Source organism: Rhipicephalus sanguineus, unplaced genomic scaffold (assembly GCF_013339695.2).
Source record: "Rhipicephalus sanguineus isolate Rsan-2018 unplaced genomic scaffold, BIME_Rsan_1.4 Seq1071, whole genome shotgun sequence".
Classification (NCBI taxonomy): Eukaryota; Metazoa; Arthropoda; class Arachnida; order Ixodida; family Ixodidae; genus Rhipicephalus; species Rhipicephalus sanguineus.
In genome coordinates this window covers 17,698-37,748 of record NW_023614272.1, presented here as the reverse complement: position 1 = coordinate 37,748, position 20,051 = coordinate 17,698, and the positions used below count along the sequence as shown (strand labels likewise).

Here is a 20,051-nt window from a genome sequence, read left to right as displayed (position 1 = left end):
TGAAGGAGTATTTTATAAAGCTCACGCAGAAAATACAGACGCAATTGTAGGACTACATTCATTAGCGGTAGGATACGTGCATTGTAGCTCTGTAGCTTTCCCTTCATTGCCACAGAAAGTTGTCCCCGAGTATAGAGAAGCAAGTTGCAATTACATCGAAGCACCTGATGTAATAAAGCGATAGAACGCCGAAGCCAGACGGGCAGACTAATAACAAGCAACAAAAGGCCGTCTTTCCAAGAACCTGCGACTGCGAACATGGAACCGTTCACAGACGAGAGCCAAACGCACCGTGGAGTCACAGCGAAAGCTGGAAGAGTGCCATTCCTAGAGCTCGTTATAAGCTCTCTTGTGGCTACTAATACAAGTACACTAGCAGTATACGCACAACGTCGTAAATCATAATTTTTATGAAGTTGGGATGCACCCACCACGAGATTATTCGTCATTCTGCGGAGAAGCGAGGTACCATCTGTATGGCATCATGTGCACTTTGTTGATGCGACGGTGACGATGAAGAATTATGGCTGAGCCCTTTGTAATGGGTTGGAAGCTTTAAACAACCCACTAGTTACGTAATTCTCATTGTGTGGGACCCGGTGGTTATTGAACTTTCCCACCACGCTTTATAACATACGTTAACATGAGAAAAGGAGAGAGGGAATTAACTTTATTGAGGCCCTGAGGAAATGGATCATCGAGCCATATGGGCTTCCTTGGCAACCAATAGAAGTTCACTTGCGAGGAACCCACTACGCTATAAATCATCATAATTTTTGTGAAGTAGAGCACCAGCCACTATGCAATTTTTCGTCATTTTGTGGAGAACCGTTGGTAGCCGGTAAACACCTGTCACATATAAGATGTGACTGGAGAAAAGTGATCAAAGAGAAAGATGCCAAGTGCAGCATGACGTATAACCGCACGAATAGAAGAAGAGGAAAACGAAGTGGGACATATAAAAACGAAGGTGACGTGGCCAGAGGGGGCCTGGGGTGTTCGAACGGCAGCGCGTGAGCTTGGACAGCTGGGGACGAGCGTCGCCGGCCTGTGTTCCGGGCGCTCCGGCTCTTCCTCGTGCTACGGCATCGCACCGTAGCCACTGCCGGTTCGAAGACACGTCCACGGACCTGGGACTACCAGCAACGCCCAGGACGCGCCATCGGCTTGTGCACCGAGCGCACCGACCTACGGCACCGCTCCGTAGGCTTCGACCGAGCCAGATTCTCCTCCCGGGAGACGCTGGCCATCTCCAGGACCTGCGACGCCCAGGTCACTGAACCCGGAGCTGCCCACCCTCGTCTACAACGCCAGTCCGCATCCGGCCACGGTTAAAGCCTGGGACATCGACTGGGACGCCGACTTCCACGCCTGTGCCTCCGCAACGCCTCGCCTCTGGGACAGAACACCGCGAATGGTGTAAGCGATGAACGCTCCGTACTTTTAACTCTTTATTTCCGTTCCTCAATTGATAACTGTGTTTAGCGCTATTTTTTTGTGTTCCTTTTTAATTTTGCAGTGGTTTGGGATAACAATGTGTGTTTTTTTTCTTTTTTTTGTAATTAAATAGTTGTGTGTAATGCTCTCGCCTCGTCCGTTCTTTCTGGCCAGCTGTGGTCCGGAGATCCGTGACAAAAATAAGTGGCGAGCCTGCCAGGATCCTTTTTCTTATTTTTGTTGTGGATCTCACGGATTTCTATTCGGCAGGGAGGATGGACTTGACGAAGATTTTAGAGTTAGCAGTAAAGCTTGGGCTGTCGGGTGAAGAAGCAATACGCCTCTATGATCGCGAGGAAAGAGGCTGAGAGATGAACGAGCGCAGGCACGCGAGGAGAGGCGCGAGAAAAGGCGCGAAGAGGAGGAACGCGAAATCAGGAGGATTGAGCTCGAGAAGGAGTTCATTCTGCGGAAACAGCAGACTTTAGAGCGAGGTTGCGAGAGGAGCACAGATGATAGGGGCTCCATAGCAGACAGAACCTCCAAGATCGACGCGAGTCTGTCCCAGAAAAGTGATTGCTCCTTTGGACGACAGACGAGAAGACCTGGTTGTTAACTTGCATTGGTGTGAGCGGACAGCCTTAGGTCAATGGGGAGCACAAAATGAGGTTGGCAAAGGCCACAGATGATAACATAGGAATTCCAAAGGTGGATTTACTGCGGGAATGCGGAAAGCCTGATGTTCACAGCTGTGATTCGTAGAAGAAATGACTAGCGAGCATGGGAGCTGTATGAAAGGAATGGACTAGTAATTAGCAAAACCAGAGAAGTGGACTCAGATGTGGCTTGTAGATCGAGTAATGAAGTGGGTAGTGAACGGCACGCCGAAGATAATGATCAGGACCTCAAGAAACGGTCGCTGCTTTGACTGGGGTCGCAGAAATCGAGAGCAGCAGTTCGCTGAAAGATACGCGTCTTGAAGAAAAAAGCACAGGGCATACGCAAGACATAGCAGTACTGGAGAGTGAGAGTTTCATTGGCTTGGCTGACACTTGCGGTGTTGCTCAGTCAAAGCATTGTAGAAAGAACGCCCCGAAAATTAATCAGAGATACCTGTATGCTAAGAGAGTTGTGCAGAAGCTCGGCCGTAGTTACGTAGTGAGGACGCACCCTAGAAAAGTCGTGTGGATGAGGCTTTCCATGATCGTTAAGAGCAGGAATAAAGGCAGCGTTTGTACTAAGCGTTCGCAACGACGGACAGTACAAAGACGCGGAAGAAAGTCGCGAAAGACGCGCAGCGTGAGGAGGAGAAAACGAATTTGGAATTTGATACTTGTCATGCGCTAGAAAAGGAATTGTGATGATGTAATTAGCTTGTGCATAGAGCAAACCTAGTTTGGTGTTGACTTAACCATCGTGTGCTTACAAAGCTATTTTGAACAATGCAGACTGTGAGTGATCCTAGTGTATTGGTGAAGTGTCCCAGAAACTGCTCAGTGATAAGATTATTAGGAGTGTGGTGGTGTTCTAGTGTTAGCACAAGACAGATCGTGGAAAAGATCGGATTGTTACTCGTGTCAAGGTACCGGAGGTTTGAAGCAGTTTTCTTCCGGAGAAAACTCTTGAAGGAGGGGCCATTGTCACATATAAGATGTGACTGGAGAAAAGTGATCAAAGAAGAGGAAGATGCCAAGTGCAGCATGACGTATAACCGCACGAATAGAAGAAGAGGAAAACGAAGTGGGGCATATAAAAACGAAGGTGACGTGGCCAGAGGGGGCCTGGGGTGTTCGAACGGCAGCGCGTGAGCTTGGACAGCTGGGGACGAGCGTCGCCGGCCTGTGTTCCGGGCGCTCCGGCTCTTCCTCGTGCTACGGCATCGCACCGTAGCCACTGCCGGTTCGAAGACACGTCCACGGACCTGGGACTACCAGCAACGCCCAGGACGCGCCATCGGCTTGTGCACCGAGCGCACCGACCTACGGCACCGCTCCGTAGGCTTCGACCGAGCCAGATTCTCCTCCCGGGAGACGCTGGCCATCTCCAGGACCTGCGACGCCCAGGTCACTGAACCCGGAGCTGCCCACCCTCGTCTACAACGCCAGTCCGCATCCGGCCACGGTTAAAGCCTGGGACATCGACTGGGACGCCGACTTCCACGCCTGTGCCTCCGCAACGCCTCGCCTCTGGGACAGAACACCGCGAATGGTGTAAGCGATGAACGCTCCGTACTTTTAACTCTTTATTTCCGTTCCTCAATTGATAACTGTGTTTAGCGCTATTTCTTTGTGTTCCTTTTTAATTTTTGCAGTGGTTTGGGATAACAATGTGTGTTTTTTTTCTTTTTTTTGTAATTAAATAGTTGTGTGTAATGCTCTCGCCTCGTCCGTTCTTTCTGGCCAGCTGTGGTCCGGAGATCCGTGACAAAAATAAGTGGCGAGCCTGCCAGGATCCTTTTTCTTATTTTTTGTTGTGGATCTCACGGATTTCTATTCGGCAGGGAGGATGGACTTGACGAAGATTTTAGAGTTAGCAGTAAAGCTTGGGCTGTCGGGTGAAGAAGCAATACGCCTCTATGATCGCGAGGAAAAGAGGCTGAGAGATGAACGAGCGCAGGCACGCGAGGAGAGGCGCGAGAAAAGGCGCGAAGAGGAGGAACGCGAAATCAGGAGGATTGAGCTCGAGAAGGAGTTCATTCTGCGGAAACAGCAGACTTTAGAGCGAGGTTGCGAGAGGAGCACAGATGATAGGGGCTCCATAGCAGAGACAGAACCTCCAAGATCGACGCGAGTCTGTCCCAGAAAAGTGATTGCTCCTTTGGACGACAGACGAGAAGACCTGGTTGTTAACTTGCATTGGTGTGAGCGGACAGCCTTAGGTCAAGATGGGGAGCACAAAATGAGGTTGGCAAAGGCCACAGATGATAACATAGGAATTCCAAAGGTGGATTTACTGCGGGAATGCGGAAAGCCTGATGTTCACAGCTGTGATTCGGTAGAAGAAATGACTAGCGAGCATGGGAGCTGTATGAAAGGAAATGGACTAGTAATTAGCAAAACCAGAGAAGTGGACTCAGATGTGGCTTGTAGATCGAGTAATGAAGTGGGTAGTGAACGGCACGCCGAAGATAATGATCAGGGACCTCAAGAAACGGTCGCTGCTTTGACTGGGGTCGCAGAAATCGAGAGCAGCAGTTCGCTGAAAGATACGCGTCTTGAAGAAAAAAGCACAGGGCATACGCAAGACATAGCAGTACTGGAGAGTGAGAGTTTCATTGGCTTGGCTGACACTTGCGGTGTTGCTCAGTCAAAGCATTGTAGAAAGAACGCCCCGAAAATTAATCAGAGATACCTGTATGCTAAGAGAGTTGTGCAGAAGCTCGGCCGTAGTTACGTAGTGAGGACGCACCCTAGAAAAGTCGTGTGGATGAGGCGTTCCATGATCGTTAAGAGCAGGAATAAAGGCAGCGTTTGTACTAAGCGTTCGCAACGACGGACAGTACAAAGACGCGGAAGAAAGTCGCGAAAGACGCGCAGCGTGAGGAGGAGAAAACGAATTTGGAATTGATACTTGTCATGCGCTAGAAAAGGAATTGTGATGATGTAATTAGCTTGTGCATAGAGCAAACCTAGTTTGGTGTTGACTTAACCATCGTGTGCTTACAAAGCTATTTTGAACATGCACTGACTGTGAGTGATCCTAGTGTATTGGTGAAGTGTCCCAGAAACTGCTCAGTGATAAGATTATTAGGAGTGTGGTGGTGTTCTAGTGTTAGCACAAGACAGATCGTGGAAAAGATCGGATTGTTACTCGTGTCAAGGTACCGGAGGTTTGAAGCAGTTTTCTTCCGGAGAAAACTCTTGAAGGAGGGGGCCATTGTCACATATAAGATGTGACTGGAGAAAAGTGATCAAAGAAGAGGAAGATGCCAAGTGCAGCATGACGTATAACCGCACGAATAGAAGAAGAGGAAAACGAAGTGGGGCATATAAAAACGAAGGTGACGTGGCCAGAGGGGGCCTGGGGTGTTCGAACGGCAGCGCGTGAGCTTGGACAGCTGGGGACGAGCGTCGCCGGCCTGTGTTCCGGGCGCTCCGGCTCTTCCTCGTGCTACGGCATCGCACCGTAGCCACTGCCGGTTCGAAGACACGTCCACGGACCTGGGACTACCAGCAACGCCCAGGACGCGCCATCGGCTTGTGCACCGAGCGCACCGACCTACGGCACCGCTCCGTAGGCTTCGACCGAGCCAGATTCTCCTCCCGGGAGACGCTGGCCATCTCCAGGACCTGCGACGCCCAGGTCACTGAACCCGGTGCTGCCCACCCTCGTCTACAACGCCAGTCCGCATCCGGCCACGGTTAAAGCCTGGGACATCGACTGGGACGCCGACTTCCACGCCTGTGCCTCCGCAACGCCTCGCCTCTGGGACAGAACACCGCGAATGGTGTAAGCGATGAACGCTCCGTACTTTTAACTCTTTATTTCCGTTCCTCAATTGATAACTGTGTTTAGCGCTATTTTTTTGTGTTCCTTTTTAATTTTTGCAGTGGTTTGGGATAACAATGTGTGTTTTTTTTCTTTTTTTTGTAATTAAATAGTTGTGTGTAACGCTCTCGCCTCGTCCGTTCTTTCTGGCCAGCTGTGGTCCGGAGATCCGTGACAGACATTATGTGCACTTTGTTGATGCTGTGGCTGATGACGATGAATAATTGTGTCAGAGCGTTTTGTAATGGGTTGGAAGCATTCAACAACCCACTCGTTGCGCAGTTAGCATTGTTTGACGCCAGGTTACAGAATTTGCGTTGTGTGACGCCTGGTTGTCATTTTACTCTTCTACCAGGCTACATTACATACGTTAATGCGGTTCCTGCCCGACATGAAGCCTGCATAGGGTCTTTTTGCGAAGCAGTTTCATGCACCGGCGTGGCTCTGAGGTAGAATACTGGGCTCCCACGCAGAGGGCCCAGGTTCGAACCTCGTTCCATCCGGGTTATATAGTTGTTTTTTTTTTTCATTTCGCGCGACAGCGGTTACGGACACTGGCGGCGGCGGTGGCGGCGGACAACTACGGCGCCAAAAACGGCCCTTGTTGTGATCTCATAACAGCTTTCGCTCTAAAAAGCTGTAAAAAACCTTAAAGGCTACAGCGCACAAAGACGGGGACAACAGAATAAAACACAGGATGGCGCTTCGTCCTGTGTTTTCTTCTGTTGTCCCCGTCTTTGTGCGCTGTAGCCTTTAAGATGCAATACCAACTAGCCCACCAAGCCATACTTGTGAACTGTAAAAAACATTCGAATTGGTGAACACATAGTGTAGGGTTGCGCGAGAGAACACGGACGAAGGGAAGTGGACAGGACGGGCGCAAATCCTGCGCCCGTCCTGTCCACTTCCCTTCGTCCTTGTTTTTCGCGCAACCCTACACTATGTGTTCGTCTGTGCACAACTAGCCCAAATGAGAGCTTTACTGCTTCGAATTGGGGCCGTAACGCTCAGGAGCTCCAGAGCGCGGGGCCTTTTAGCTGATATTTACCGCAAGAGCGATTACAACCGGATGTGCTGGTGGAAGAAAATTATAAAAATGCTCTTCTGGATGAAGATCCATGGATAAAGTACATTTGAGGACAAGTGTCAAAGCGTTCCTACCGTTCACGGACGCTAAGCTCGTAAAATTCGATATTGTTCCATATATATGTGTCTAGTTTTCCCAGATTTCATTCCGCGATGTCTAAAACAGAAGAGACAGACATTTTAGCGGCACGCGTGTAGTTATTACTGAACATTGCTTTAAATACGTGCAGCGCGACGCCTGAAACGAGCTGTCAGCAGCGCTTTTGGAACAAACGACGTCCGCCGATAAATCACCGAAACACTGTCTCGCTCCCGATTGGCCAACGCCTGCTCTAGAGGAGGCGTTGCGTCGGCGTCCTCTGCGGAGGGCACGTTGTGTCGTCGAGCCAACTTGCACAGCCGAAGCTGCGTCGGCACCGAGCATGGCACCATGGCTTATTTGGGACGCACGCGCGAGCGCTGTTTATTTAGCGCAATAATCTTAGCTCCTGGTTCTGACTGGAGACACCAATATTAAGCGGCATTTTTTGACAGGGCGATTGACGACGGTAACGGCCCCAAACCCGAGTCTTTGGCGCAGTTTGGCGAAATTTACGTCGATATTATCAGGATGGCGAAGTAAATCTAATTTGGCGCACTTTGGCGCAGTTGGCGCAAGAGTGGAATCACTGAAGATCAAATAAATCTAGTTAAGACACCGGTTATATTCTGCCGTTTTTCGATTTCCTTATGGGTGGGCTGCGAAATATTAAATCTCTTCATTATCAAATTTCTTTAGTTTGTTTAATGTCGGTCGAATGCTGAACTGATTCTATTAAAAAATAGCCTTATATATTTTGCATATTGCGAGAACGAAGCAATAGCCCTGTGGTTTTATCGGCTTTTAAATATCCGTTTTTATGATTACAATGTTGACATTCTTTTCCAAGATCAACTTGAAACGCTTCGCATGAACGGATCAAGCACATATTCCCTAACTGCCTATTGCCATAATAAATGTTACTTCATCTGCTTGTCGTTCTTATATATAAATATATATATATATATATTATAGAAAGCCTCACGACTCCTGGCATCTTGTTCTACACGAAACCTCTCAGTAAAAAGAATATGTGGCTCCACTTGGTACTGTGAAATTTAGTAGTATAGAAGTTCTGCGCTGCGTTTAAAATGTCGTCGACACTACTGATAGCTATTATGATTATGTTTCACTCGATAATCTTATTCTTTCAAATATAAATACTCTGAGCTCACGAAGGCATGTGTTAAAGGACTTTTTCCCAAATTTTTACTAGCGTTTTTGTGTATTTATGTCCGTCTGTGACAGCTATCACCAATGAGACCACATTTTCGAATGCCTGGCCCGATCCATCTGGCCTTTTCAATCTTCACCTTTATTCTTCTAGTAACAGACTTGAAACGTCCTCCGGGGCTAAAAGCTGCCGTAAGCAGCTTGACTGGACCCAGGAGGCGTTGTAACATGACTGCGCCATAACAGTAAAGGTTTCGGTACAAAACTGGAATGTAAATTCGACTCTCAGATACAACTTTACGACAGGATGTTTAACATTCAGCAAGAGACATTGTTGTGCAATATCGAGGCAGTAAAACAAAATGGTGCTAAGAGGTTTATTGGCAGAGAATGCGTGTGAACAAGCAGCGGACAGCAGCGTTCGGCCAAGCGCAGCAACCACGAGCTCACGCGATGGCGATGCCGCTGAGGCCGCAGAGCAATGTCGCTGAGGCCACTCTTCTTCTCTAGATCGCCCTCCGCAGAAAAAGGCGCCATCCTGGTGGCTAGGGTGAGGACACAACGATTGGATCGTAATACGGCTTGATGCGAGAGACGTGGACAAGTTCGCGGCCACGATAGCGTAGATCTGTCGATGGCGTGATGGGCTCCACGAGGTAATTGACGGAGGACGTTTGCTCTACAACGCGGTATGGTCCGAGTATTTGGCAACGAGTTTTGCGGAGCGGCCGGGTGCGGTAGCGGTTACCCGAAGCCATACCAAAGAGCCAGGGGAAACGTTGGTGCCGAACGGTCGCCAGGTTGACCGATTGCTGCTGCCACTGGTCCTCGGTAGAAAAGGAGCGGGCAAGCTGGCGGCATTCTTCAGCATGTCGGGCAGCTTCGGACAGAGGGGTACTTTCGGACTGGTCAGGCTTATATGGTAGAATGGTGTCAATCGTATTAGAAGGTTCTCGTCCGTATAGAAGAAAGTACGGGGAAAATGTAATAGTAGCTTGTACCGCAGTATTGTAAGCGTAGGTGGCGAAAGGGAGAACTTGGTCCCAATTTGAATGATCGGAGGCGACGTACATTGATAGCATATCGCCAAGAGTATGGTTGAAGCGCTCTGTCATGCCGTTCGTTTGCGGATGGTACGCTGTACTTGTGCGGTGCACGATTCGGCATTCGTCAAGTAGTGCGTTCAAAGCGTCGGCAAGGAAGGCACGACCTCTATCGCTTAAGAGCTCGCGAGGGCACCATGGCGCAGAACGAAATGTCGCAACAGAAATGTTGCAAAGTCACGGGCTGTGGCAGTCGGCAGTGCGGCTGTTTTGGCATATCGTGTCAGCTGGTCTATCGCAACGATAATCCAGCGGTTACCTCCTAGAGTTGATGGCAGCGGTCCGTATATGTCAATGCCGACACGGTCAAAGGGTCGACTAGGAAAGGGAAGAGGTTGCGACGGATAGACTTGTGCGGCAGTAACTTTCGTAGTTGGCACTGAGCACACGAGCGAATGAACTTCCGCACGTAGTTATACATGCCGCGCCAATAAAAGCGCAGTCGAAGCCTAGCGTATGTCTTGAAGAGGCCTGCATGCGCGCACTGTGGGTCCGCGTGGAAAGCATCGCATATAACAGCTCGGAGATGGCGGGGTATCACAAGAAGCCATTTGCGCCCGTCGGAAAGGTGGTTGCGTCGATAAAGAAGGTCATTCCGGATGCAAAAGTTGGTAGCCTGGCGCGGAAAGCACGAGACGGGGAAGAGGTGGCAGGGTCAGAAAGGATGCCGAGGAGGGCACTGATCCAGGGATCCTTCCGTTGCTCCGCCGTTATGTTGCGTAGGGCGGGTGATGCAAGTGCAGGCTCAAGGGCAGATAGGCGAGCACCGTCATCCGATACCCGTGAGCGAGAAAGGGCGTCAGCGTCCGTGTGCTTGCGACCGGATCTGTAAATAACGCGGATGTCTTACTCCTGAAGTTTGAGGGCCCAGCGAACAAGACGTCCAGACGGGTCTTTAAGAGTGGATAGCCAACAAAGGGCGTGGTGGTCAGTGACTACGTCAAATGCGTGACCATACACACTGTAAAAAATTCACCGTAGTTTTACGGTGAAAGTACTGGGAGCTGATGCTGCCAAGCTTTTACCGTAAAAAAATTGTGACCCGTATTTCAAGTTTACGGTATGCATGCCGTCTATATAATGATATCGTGTAGAAAAAATCTAGCCACTGTTTTTTCACTCCACAGTACTTAACAAGTAAAAATAGACCACAACCAGTAAAATCTACGTTGCGCCAATTTTGTGTTTTTTAGTGTTTAAGCCGTTAAATATACGCTGGTTACACGGTATATTCATCGTTATTCGTCCTTACACAGTGGTGTGTATATTCATCGTTACACAATGGTGTGTAAAACCTCAGCAGCAACGTTTTCTCGTGTTGTAGCCGACCGTAAAGATGGAGTGCACTATGAAACATGCATACCAACATTTTCTGACTTTCTAACCTTTAAGCCGTAATATTGGCAGGCCCTGTGAAATGAGCATGACATTTTGCTGGTTTTCTAGATTAGCAGTGCAAAATGAAGACTAACATCTCTTTTGCGTATAGGCAACTGTCTACCCTTATTATTGGAACGGAACTCATGCAGATTTGTCAAATTAGGTGATTTGTAATGTACACAAAAGTATTCTCGTTATTAAATGCCCAAGCGACCTCATGGTGTGAAATTCGTTCGACCTGATTTACACAGTTGCAGCTCTGCTGTTTTTCTGCCATGCAGGTACCTATGGCACTCAGACAAAGCCTAAAAACTGCATGCTTGGATTGGGGCACCGCTTTAAAATGTGAAGTGTAAATATGCTGACAGGAAGACATGCTGTGGAAAGGGGCAATACTGCTATTTATTAAAGTTCTCCACACACCTGGATTCTGCATTTGGCATATATCCATTCCAGGCAAAAGAATAAGATTATCATAATTTCTTTGTAACAGTTTGATCCATCTTGTACTTATTTAAGTCTTCACAAATCTGCAAAAAAAAAACAAAAGAGCGTAAGACAATACAATATTGTGCTCTTCGTGGAGAGACTATATAACACTACTTACGATGGGACGTTTAGGCAATGGAGGTTTAACCTACAGTACTCAGGCTGTTAGTATGTAATGAGCGGCCACAGCAGAATATAGAATTGAAAGAGTAGAGTGATTTCAGACAATGATCTTCTCACGGCACCTTTATATGAAAGAATAAATCGGTTATAAAGAGACAGTTGTCTGAGTACCTCCGTCTGTGCTTTACTTCTATCATCAGCCTTAACATGTCCGCTCTGAAACAAGGCATCTCCAACTTTCCTTCTATAAACCGTTACCAAGTAGCTGCACCAGCCTCAGCGCTCTATATTTCATAATTTCAGCTTCCCGTGTCCTTCGTGTCTCCCTACAACACTTGCTACTGCTTCGAATCCACACCTTCATCCAAAGTGACGATCTGTTTATATTTACACTTAATGCACTTCCCATTCATATATTTTTCTTGCTTTCAGCGACTATATCATTACCAGCATTTTTCTCATAATTTATTCGGTTCTCTTCCGGCCCTTTCATGTTAATTTTCATTTAATCTCGAATGCATGTATTATCCTGTCCTATATAGTTGAGTACTGGCAAGACATAGCTTGTGCAAGCCTTCGTCCTGACAGATACTGGAAAGCCGCGACTATGAGTACCAGCGAAGTGTATTTCACGGGTTCTTAGCTTCTTTATTATTTCACTCTTATTGGCTTAGTTAATGGAACTCCATGGCCAAAGCAAATGAATTTATTTATCAGTTCTATTCTTTCATGTCTTAGCGTTAACAGATGTTCTATTACTTACCATTTGAACATTACGTTTTCTTCCAACTCCTTGTTAGGACCACCCTAGTGTTTCACTTTTTTTGTTTCACCATCAACCTCTGAAGCTGTCTCGTGATTCAAAAAATAAAACGTTATCATCACAAAATTTCAAATCGCTCATAGCTTCACTATAAATTTTTATTTAAAAACTCTCCAATGCCATTTCTCTGATGCCTCCTGTAAGTATGCAGTGAATACCATTGCATAAGTAGTCGCTCTATACCTGACACTTTTGCTAATTGCAATTTTCCCACTTTTTCGAGGGGAACTAAGCTTGGGGCACAGTCACAATAGATATTTGACATATGCCTCATCTGCAGTCTAGTTGCTAAACGATAACCGCCTATTTACATTGCATGAAGTCCACAAAACATTTTGCCTTCTAAACAGGCAACGCAGCTGTTCTCAGCCACTGCACATCAACTACTGTCAACTTCTGATGAGTGTAATGAAAACGAAGTAGGTAGACGACGCTAACAATACTGTGTGAACGTAAATTTAACAATAAGAGGTAGAAAACTAATGCGGCTAGGAAAGATATCCAGATGACAAAGTAATCAATGCACCCCTCAGTAATCTAACAGTAGAAAAGTTATAAGGAGAATGTCCGAGAACAAAATGGCACAGGCCTAATTAGTTTATCCCTCGTGGTTTCTATGTTGCTCTAAACCAACATTTCCCTCTCGAAGTGTCTTCATAGCAACATTGGCCAGCAAAATAACTTTAGGCTACGTTGTATTTGCAACATTGTGCATCCATACAGAACTCCTGGAAAATGCACAATTGGCATCTCCAGCATTAGCTACTCGGGCATAGAGCGAACCAAGCTGCCCAAAAAATGTTTAGAATGTTGGCTTTATTTTGGTTCACTTATAAGGCTAGACTTTAGCCAGAAGTTTTAACATGTGAAGTTCGTTTGTTGTAGTAGTAGGATGGACAACTGCTATGGTCCGTTGTATTAATACTTCTACCTCAAGGAAATGCAGCCAGGAAATGCTACTCACCTAAACATTCCATTCAGAATCCATGAATGTTTTGTCAAACTGAAGACTTTTGGGTTGTCCTTCCTTGCCTTTTGTCAGCCTTGCTTCCATGATCTACGTTAATACCAGAGGTGCCCTGTACTTAAAGTAGGAAGAAACAATGCTAAATATTGCAGTAATGAAGCTGCTCATGAGCTTGTACCCAGATTCGTAGTAATTTCCAAAATACATTCCAAAAGTTATGCAGGTTCTAAATGTTGAAATTTTGTGTCTAAACGCTATCCATAAATTTTGTTTATACAGATATTGCTCCTTCTTATAAATCACCGAATCTAGCATAAATCTTAACCACTAATCTGCAGCAACGTTTCACTGTACTAGTACTGATTTTATGCTGCAGCAGTGGCTTAGTGATTAAAGCATCTCCCTGACATGCGCATGATTTTCATGTTATGACTTCTCATTTATGTTCGTCATACAGTCATGTTACGCCATACCAATTTTGGTGCACATTCGATTAACCAAGCGACCAGGAGAGCACAAAGTCGTAGGCGGCTAGATAGATAGATAGATAGATAGATAGATAGATAGATAGATAGATGATAGATAGAAGTATAGATAGATAGATAGATAGATAGATAGATAGATAGATAGATAGATAGATAGATAGATAGATAGATAGATAGATAGATAGATAGATAGATAGATAGATAGATAGATATAGATAGATAGATACGCTCAAAGTCGCAGAAGTTCGCTAAGAAATGCTTCGCATTTAAAAATTACACCATTTCCTGCTAAAGGGGACCATGAGGCGATGCGAAGCCGGAGCACTTGCACGATCGTGTTCCGTTGGCGTTCTTCGGGCATGCTACCGACCTCGCGTCGTGGAACGCGAAGAGGAACGCTACGCGCGTCTTGTCTTCCCTCTAGCCTGGCCGTTAATTCTCACAGGGCGAGCGGGGAACGTAGTCGGCAAGCGTGCGAGAGGGGGGCAGCGTAGGAGAGGAGAGGAGGGGGAGGGGACGCGCATGCGCTGGTGCTAATCGCGGCGTTGCGCAGAATTTCGGCATGTCTAGCCCGCGTTTCAGAGGAAGAGTGGAGAGGGGGAAAGGGGAGAGGGAAAGTGGAGAGGAGACAGGGGAGATGGGAGGGGAGAGCGGAAGGGGAGAGAGTGAGTAGAGAGGGTATGCGCATGCGCAGTAAGGTGGTCACGCCGCACACCACCACCACCACCACCACCGGATTGAACTCCGCCATAAGATACTTCGCATCTAATATCTAAGAGCGTCTGATTCTCCATTGTCGACACTTTCAGCGCATTTCTCAAGCACAAAGACGCAACAACTGTGACAGTTGTTAGTTCACGCTTGCCCTGTGCATATGCCTGTGCGTCTTTTCGGGCGTCCTTCGTTGTGCTTCAGCAGCGCGCTGCAAGTATCGATCTGCTTGTCGTTCTTCGTGTGGCATTCCAATTTTTGCTAACACATTCATTGCTTCGCCTTTGCGGCGAAACTGTGACTTTTGGTCCCTAATCGTCTTAAGATGACTGCCACTACAAAAAAATAATTATGAAGGCAGCGAGAAAACATTCCGTGTCCCGCATTTTTTAACATTTTCGACACATTTCACGAAACAGCCTGTATACGAAAATAATGAAACGATCACTATACCATCATGATGACTGTTGTCATTTTTCTATGACCCGCCAGTCATGCTCGTCCTACAGTAATCTCCTCCCACGCCGATTTCGGCATATACAGGTTAATGGCACAGATAAAAGAGCCACAGTATGGCCGAGAGAGCGAAGCAACGATTGCGATAGCAACCAACTGAAATCTTATATGAAGTAAGGGTAGCAGCTAACTCCCTTAGGATGCGATCTCGCCTAACTCTACAAGATGCTGCTGCAAAGTAGTATCGCCGCTCTAGGGAGCGAAGCGGCTGTCGTGTCGCCTCACCACAAAGTTAGCGGTGAGAGCGCAGCACGTCAGACATCAGCCGCATAATGATGTCTGTCGAAGTTGGCAGTTGCTGCCCAAGCGATGCAGCCTCTACACTCGTGCTCCTTCGCCCCACAGGCCGGCCAGTGCACTTCATCTCTGCATGAGCCACGCCCGCTGCAGCTTCGCAAGCTTTCGCTCGACACAAAACAGACAAGCACGGGAGGACGTATCAATTTGAATTTTTACAGAACATGACGGAACATGAAAAGGAAGGACCAGCTGTCCTTTATCTGCTAAAAGTAATTTATACTTGACGGACTAATTATACCAGCCAGGAACTACCTGTCGCAAGCGAAAATATCTATATGGCGATACGAATGAAGGAAAGAAGTGTTAATTTTAAGGGCTCGTTTTCTTTCTTATACACAATATTAATGAGAACTAACAGACAATAATGCCAAGGAAAGTATAGGGGATGTTTTTAGTAGTAAATGTAAGGTAACTGTGCAGAAAGAAAAGTGGACGAAAAGATAGCTTGCTGCGGGCAGGGACCGAACCTGCGACCTTCGAATAACGCGTCCGATGCTCTACCAACTGAGCTACCGCGTCGCCCCCCCCCCGTCCACTTTATAGTGTGTATATGTGCATTTTTAACGTGGGAGCGTCAGTCAGCGCTGCCAGTAGCCATGACGGCGAGTGTGGAACACTCTTTTTCTGCCTGTTGGCATCACGTAGCACGTGAACTTACTACGAGCTGGCAGCTAACCAATAATCCCTCGCATACCACCTGAAAGCATCAAGTCTGCCAGAACGAGACCCTCGCTATGAGTGAAGGAAAGAAGTGTTAATTTTAAGGGCTTGTTTTCTTTGTTATACACAATATTAATGAGAACTAACAGACAATAATGCCGAGGAAAGTATAGGGGATGTTTTTGTAGTAAATGTAAGGTAATTGTGAATAAAGAAAAGTGGACGAAAAGATAGCTTGCCGCGGGCAGGGACCGAACCTGCGACCTTCGAATAACGTCTCCGATGCTCTACCAACTGAGCTACCGCGGCGGCCATCCCCCCCGTCCACTTTATAGTGCATATATGTGCATTTTTAACGTGGGAGCGTCAGTCAGCGCCGCCAGTGGCTATGACGGCGAGTGTGGAACACTCTTTTTCTGCCTGTTGGCGTCACGTAGCACGTGAACTTATTACGAGCTGGCAGCTGACCAATAATCCCTCGCATACCACCTGAAAGCATCAAGTCTGCCAGAACGAGACCCTGAACGAGTATCACACAGTATAAAAAAAGGTAGCTGGAAATTACAAAGTTAAGGTGTGTTTTTGGCCAAGAACAAAATCGGAGGTGTGTGTGCTTTGGTTGACCAGAAATGTGAGAAACTGAAAAGTGTACAGGAAGGCTACTGTGGTGTTAAACACAAGCACCAGTTTGTTAAATGTGCAAACAATGTAGTGTACAATATTCCTTTGACGTGTGCTCATGTGTACGTAGGGCAGACTGGCAGATGTATAAACACCAGGCTAAGAGAACATATGTCGAGTCTGAAAGGTCGCCCTAACACACGTTTAGCGTTGCATTGCAATGAGTGCTCATGCACGCCTTGTTTAGTAGCACCACCATTGAATACAAGCAACGCAATCAAACTTCGGGGAAGATAGTGGAGGCCTTTTAGATTGACAAGCAAAAATCACAGCATATCCACGGAGTGAATGATGATGAGTGGGCGAAGCTGCGGAGGTTCATCGGTAAACCGTGAATCTTCCGTGAATTCTGCCCAGTACACCATCACCGACGTGAGATCGGGCGCGTTTATACTAAAGGTTCGATGAGTTATGACGACTTGCAGCTCACTTTAATTTTACATGTACGCTGTGAATTTTCATTGTTTAGAAAACCATTGCTTTAGAAAACACCTTGCGTCTTTCGTTAAGCAGCTGGCGTCTTTTTCGTTTTGCTTTAGAAACATCTGGCGTTCTTTCGTTTTGTTTTACAAAACATGGCGTCTTTCGTTTATTTCATCAATCAACGGCGTTTGAACAAAATTTTTATTGTTAATCACGCACAGGAGAAATCTCACCAGGCACTACCTTGGAGGTAAACAATGGCTGCTAATGGAATGAGAGACAGAAGAAGTCGGCTTTTAGCTAACACTACACTTCTACAGAGACAGAAGAATTCGGCTTTTAGTTAACGCGCACGCTGCGAATTTTTTATTGTTCAACAACGCACAGGAGAAATCTCCCACCGGCACACCTTGGAGGTCAAAGGGTAAGACTTTTACTCACTACTACGAGCACGACGAGGGACGAAGGGTGCCGCCTTAAGGAGCTTCGCCCTAAAAGAAAAATGTGTTAGCCACCTTTCCGTTGCTTTGCTTGAGAAAGAAATCTTGCTGTTGTGATCTGTATGATAAGGCATGTGATCACGAGATGTGCCATGTGCGCTTCTGACAAGGTTTTTAGGCCAAATCGCACAGAGCGAAGGGGTGTCAGGTGAAGGTTTTCGAAAAAATAAAGCAGTTGTTAGATTGCGCTCGTATCTCTTCCTTGTCTCCGTGTGCTTGTGCGAATCCGTGAAGGTTGTCTGCTTGCTTTTGCAAGTATCTGCACATTAAAATAATTTGATATAGTTGAAATCTTGATGGCATCAGTTGCATGTTCCGGAGTTTTTTGAGGAAGGAAAACCTTAACTGTGGTAACTGTGGGGTAGACACAGTTAAGGAAAACCTTAACTGTGTCTCGCAAATGTCGTACCGTATTTATTCAAATCTAAGCCGAGTGAGTGAGTGAGTGAATAAACTTTATTACGAGATCCGGCATGTTTGTGGTCCGGGCTAGACCGCACAGGTAGACACCAGGAGACCTTGTCTCCTATAGCCCCTGGCCTGCTGGATGGCCCATCTTTGGTCTTCGACCTCCGAGCTGAGCAGCACTAGCCGCCACCGCTCCCGGAGGGCCTCAGGAGAACTTGTTGATAGGTTGGGGCATTCCCACACAGGGCTGGGCAGTATCGCGATACAAGAGTATCGCGATAGTATTTCAGAGATACTTTTGAGTATCTGTATTTCTGTATCGAGATACATTTGAAAATGTATTTGTATCTCAGTAGTGAAATACATTTACGATGTATCGCCTGTATCGCGATACTATGCAGGACACGGGTATCTCGTTACATTGTTTTTTTTGTGTCGGAAATGAGTTGAGGCGTGTTTCCAATGGGGGAATGATGTTCTTTTTTTCTTTTTCGTGCCAAGACAAGCAAAGGCGCGCCGCCGGTCGCCGACAGATAGGGCGGCGATCGTTTCCCCTCAAGCACAGAATGGTCCATGTGGTAAGCGCGCGACGCCGCGGACAGCTGAATCGCGGGGGCAGTGTTGTCGGCCTCTGCCGACGAAAGTCGCTGTCTCTCAAGGTCAGTACAGCACACCTAATTTTTTCGGGTGGCAAGCCATTACTTCGCGACCCCCCCCCCCGCGCGGATACCGCCTTGGAACAGGCTTTGCAATGCTTCGCGTCCGTTCAGTTTCCAAAGCGGCGGCACTTCCAAAAGCAGTTCCCGTAGTCGCGGCGGAAGTGTCTAGAAGATGGCTATCTTTGACGCGCTTTCAGCCACCTCTCCAATGTCAGGGTGCGTTCTTAATTGAACATGCGTGAAACGGTCTTTTGTGGTAGCAGGCTCCCCCACCGCCGGAGCCGAGTTCGCCTGTTGCGGCTTTTTGAAATGGGGTGGTAGCGTCGGTGGCGGTGAAAGCTTCATTGAAGCCGACAGGGTCAGACGGCTGAGGATTCCGAAGATGGGAACCGACTTCCGATTCTGAACAGTCAGAACAACCCAAGTGAGGGCGGAAGTGTTTCGGTATCTAGATGACCCGGGAAGAGATATCACCACGCTGCAGGGCAATCCGGCGTTGAAGGCGGTATTTATTCACTATAACACGAATTTGTGCTCGCTTTCAGCGGTAGACAAACTTTCTTTCTTTCGTGAGTCTATTGCTGAGGCTGAACCGACGATGTTAGAAGACAGCCCATTTGAGAAGCCTACACAGCAACCTTCTCAGCAAAGGAGATCTTCAAAATAAATGTGTGCTTTTTCTCAATTCACTGGTGTTCATTAGTGACTCGAGTGATTTGCTTAAAGTGTGCTATTTCTAGCATAGCTTAGTTTGTTCGCCAAGTATGTCGATTTCGGTGTCCAATCCTTGTTACTGTTGCTGTGAAATAGTGTATTTTTATTGGAATTGATACTTGTAATTATGTCATTATTACTAATTATGTACTTTGTCCCCCCCTCCCCTGCAATGTCTTAATGGCGCTGAGGGTACTGTAATAAATAAATAAATGAACTAAACGTTTCGATGCGCTGTAACTTTAATTACAACATTATGCTGCACTAATAGGTGTCTTTGCGTAGTATGAGCATCCTTGAAATAAAAAAAAGTATTCCAGTATCTGTATCGCTGTAACTGTATTCCGGAATACTTTTTTCGTCTCATTGCAAAAGTATCTCCGAAATATCCCGTTACGTTAAAGGCAAATGTATCTCAGTATCTGTATTTTAGGCTTCCAATTCATGTAATTCGATATCTGTATTCCGGAATACTTTTCTGAGTATCTCTGCCCAGCCCTGTTCCCACAGTATTGTTTATACGAAGCCCTTTCTGTTGTGCATAGTTTGCATTTGTTGTCCGGGTATAGGTGTGGATAGCTCCTGTGGAGGTGCACAGGGTTTGGGTAGGAGTTTGTTTGTAGCTGTCGGAATTCAGATGCAAAACTGCTAGCCGGCCTAGTTGGAACGATTCATTGTAGTACTTGCGCGAGAACAAACGTGGACGAAGAAAGGAGACACACGGACAAGCGCAATCCTGCGCTTGTCCGTGTGTCTCCTTTCTTCGTCCCCGTTTGTTCTCGCGCAAGTACTACAATGAATCAGATGCTTGCTTCCTGTCTAGACTCGGGTGAGGTGCGGGGAAGA

The 20,051-nt window shown here is 47.0% G+C and overlaps 1 protein-coding gene and 1 long non-coding RNA gene across 2 annotated transcripts in view; one reads left to right on the top strand and one right to left on the bottom strand.

Annotated features, from left to right (window-relative positions):
- The window catches only part of LOC119376027 (uncharacterized), a 91,319-nt gene extending 85,429 nt beyond the window's left edge, over nt 1–5,890 (top strand). The window contains exons 11-13 of the mRNA XM_037646020.1: nt 1,273–1,419; nt 3,501–3,647; nt 5,740–5,890. Coding sequence (XP_037501948.1) covers nt 1,273–1,419; nt 3,501–3,647; nt 5,740–5,890 — 445 coding nt within the window. The remainder of the gene's footprint in view (nt 1–1,272; nt 1,420–3,500; nt 3,648–5,739) is intronic.
- A 5,331-nt stretch (nt 5,891–11,221) lies between these two features.
- LOC119376028 (uncharacterized) lies at nt 11,222–13,217 on the bottom strand. Its single transcript, XR_005180485.2, has 4 exons — nt 13,146–13,217; nt 12,122–12,206; nt 11,354–11,480; nt 11,222–11,276 (listed from the first exon to the last, which is right to left on the bottom strand). It is a non-coding gene; the product is annotated as an uncharacterized LOC119376028 (long non-coding RNA).
- Between the last annotated feature and the right edge of the window lie 6,834 nt (nt 13,218–20,051).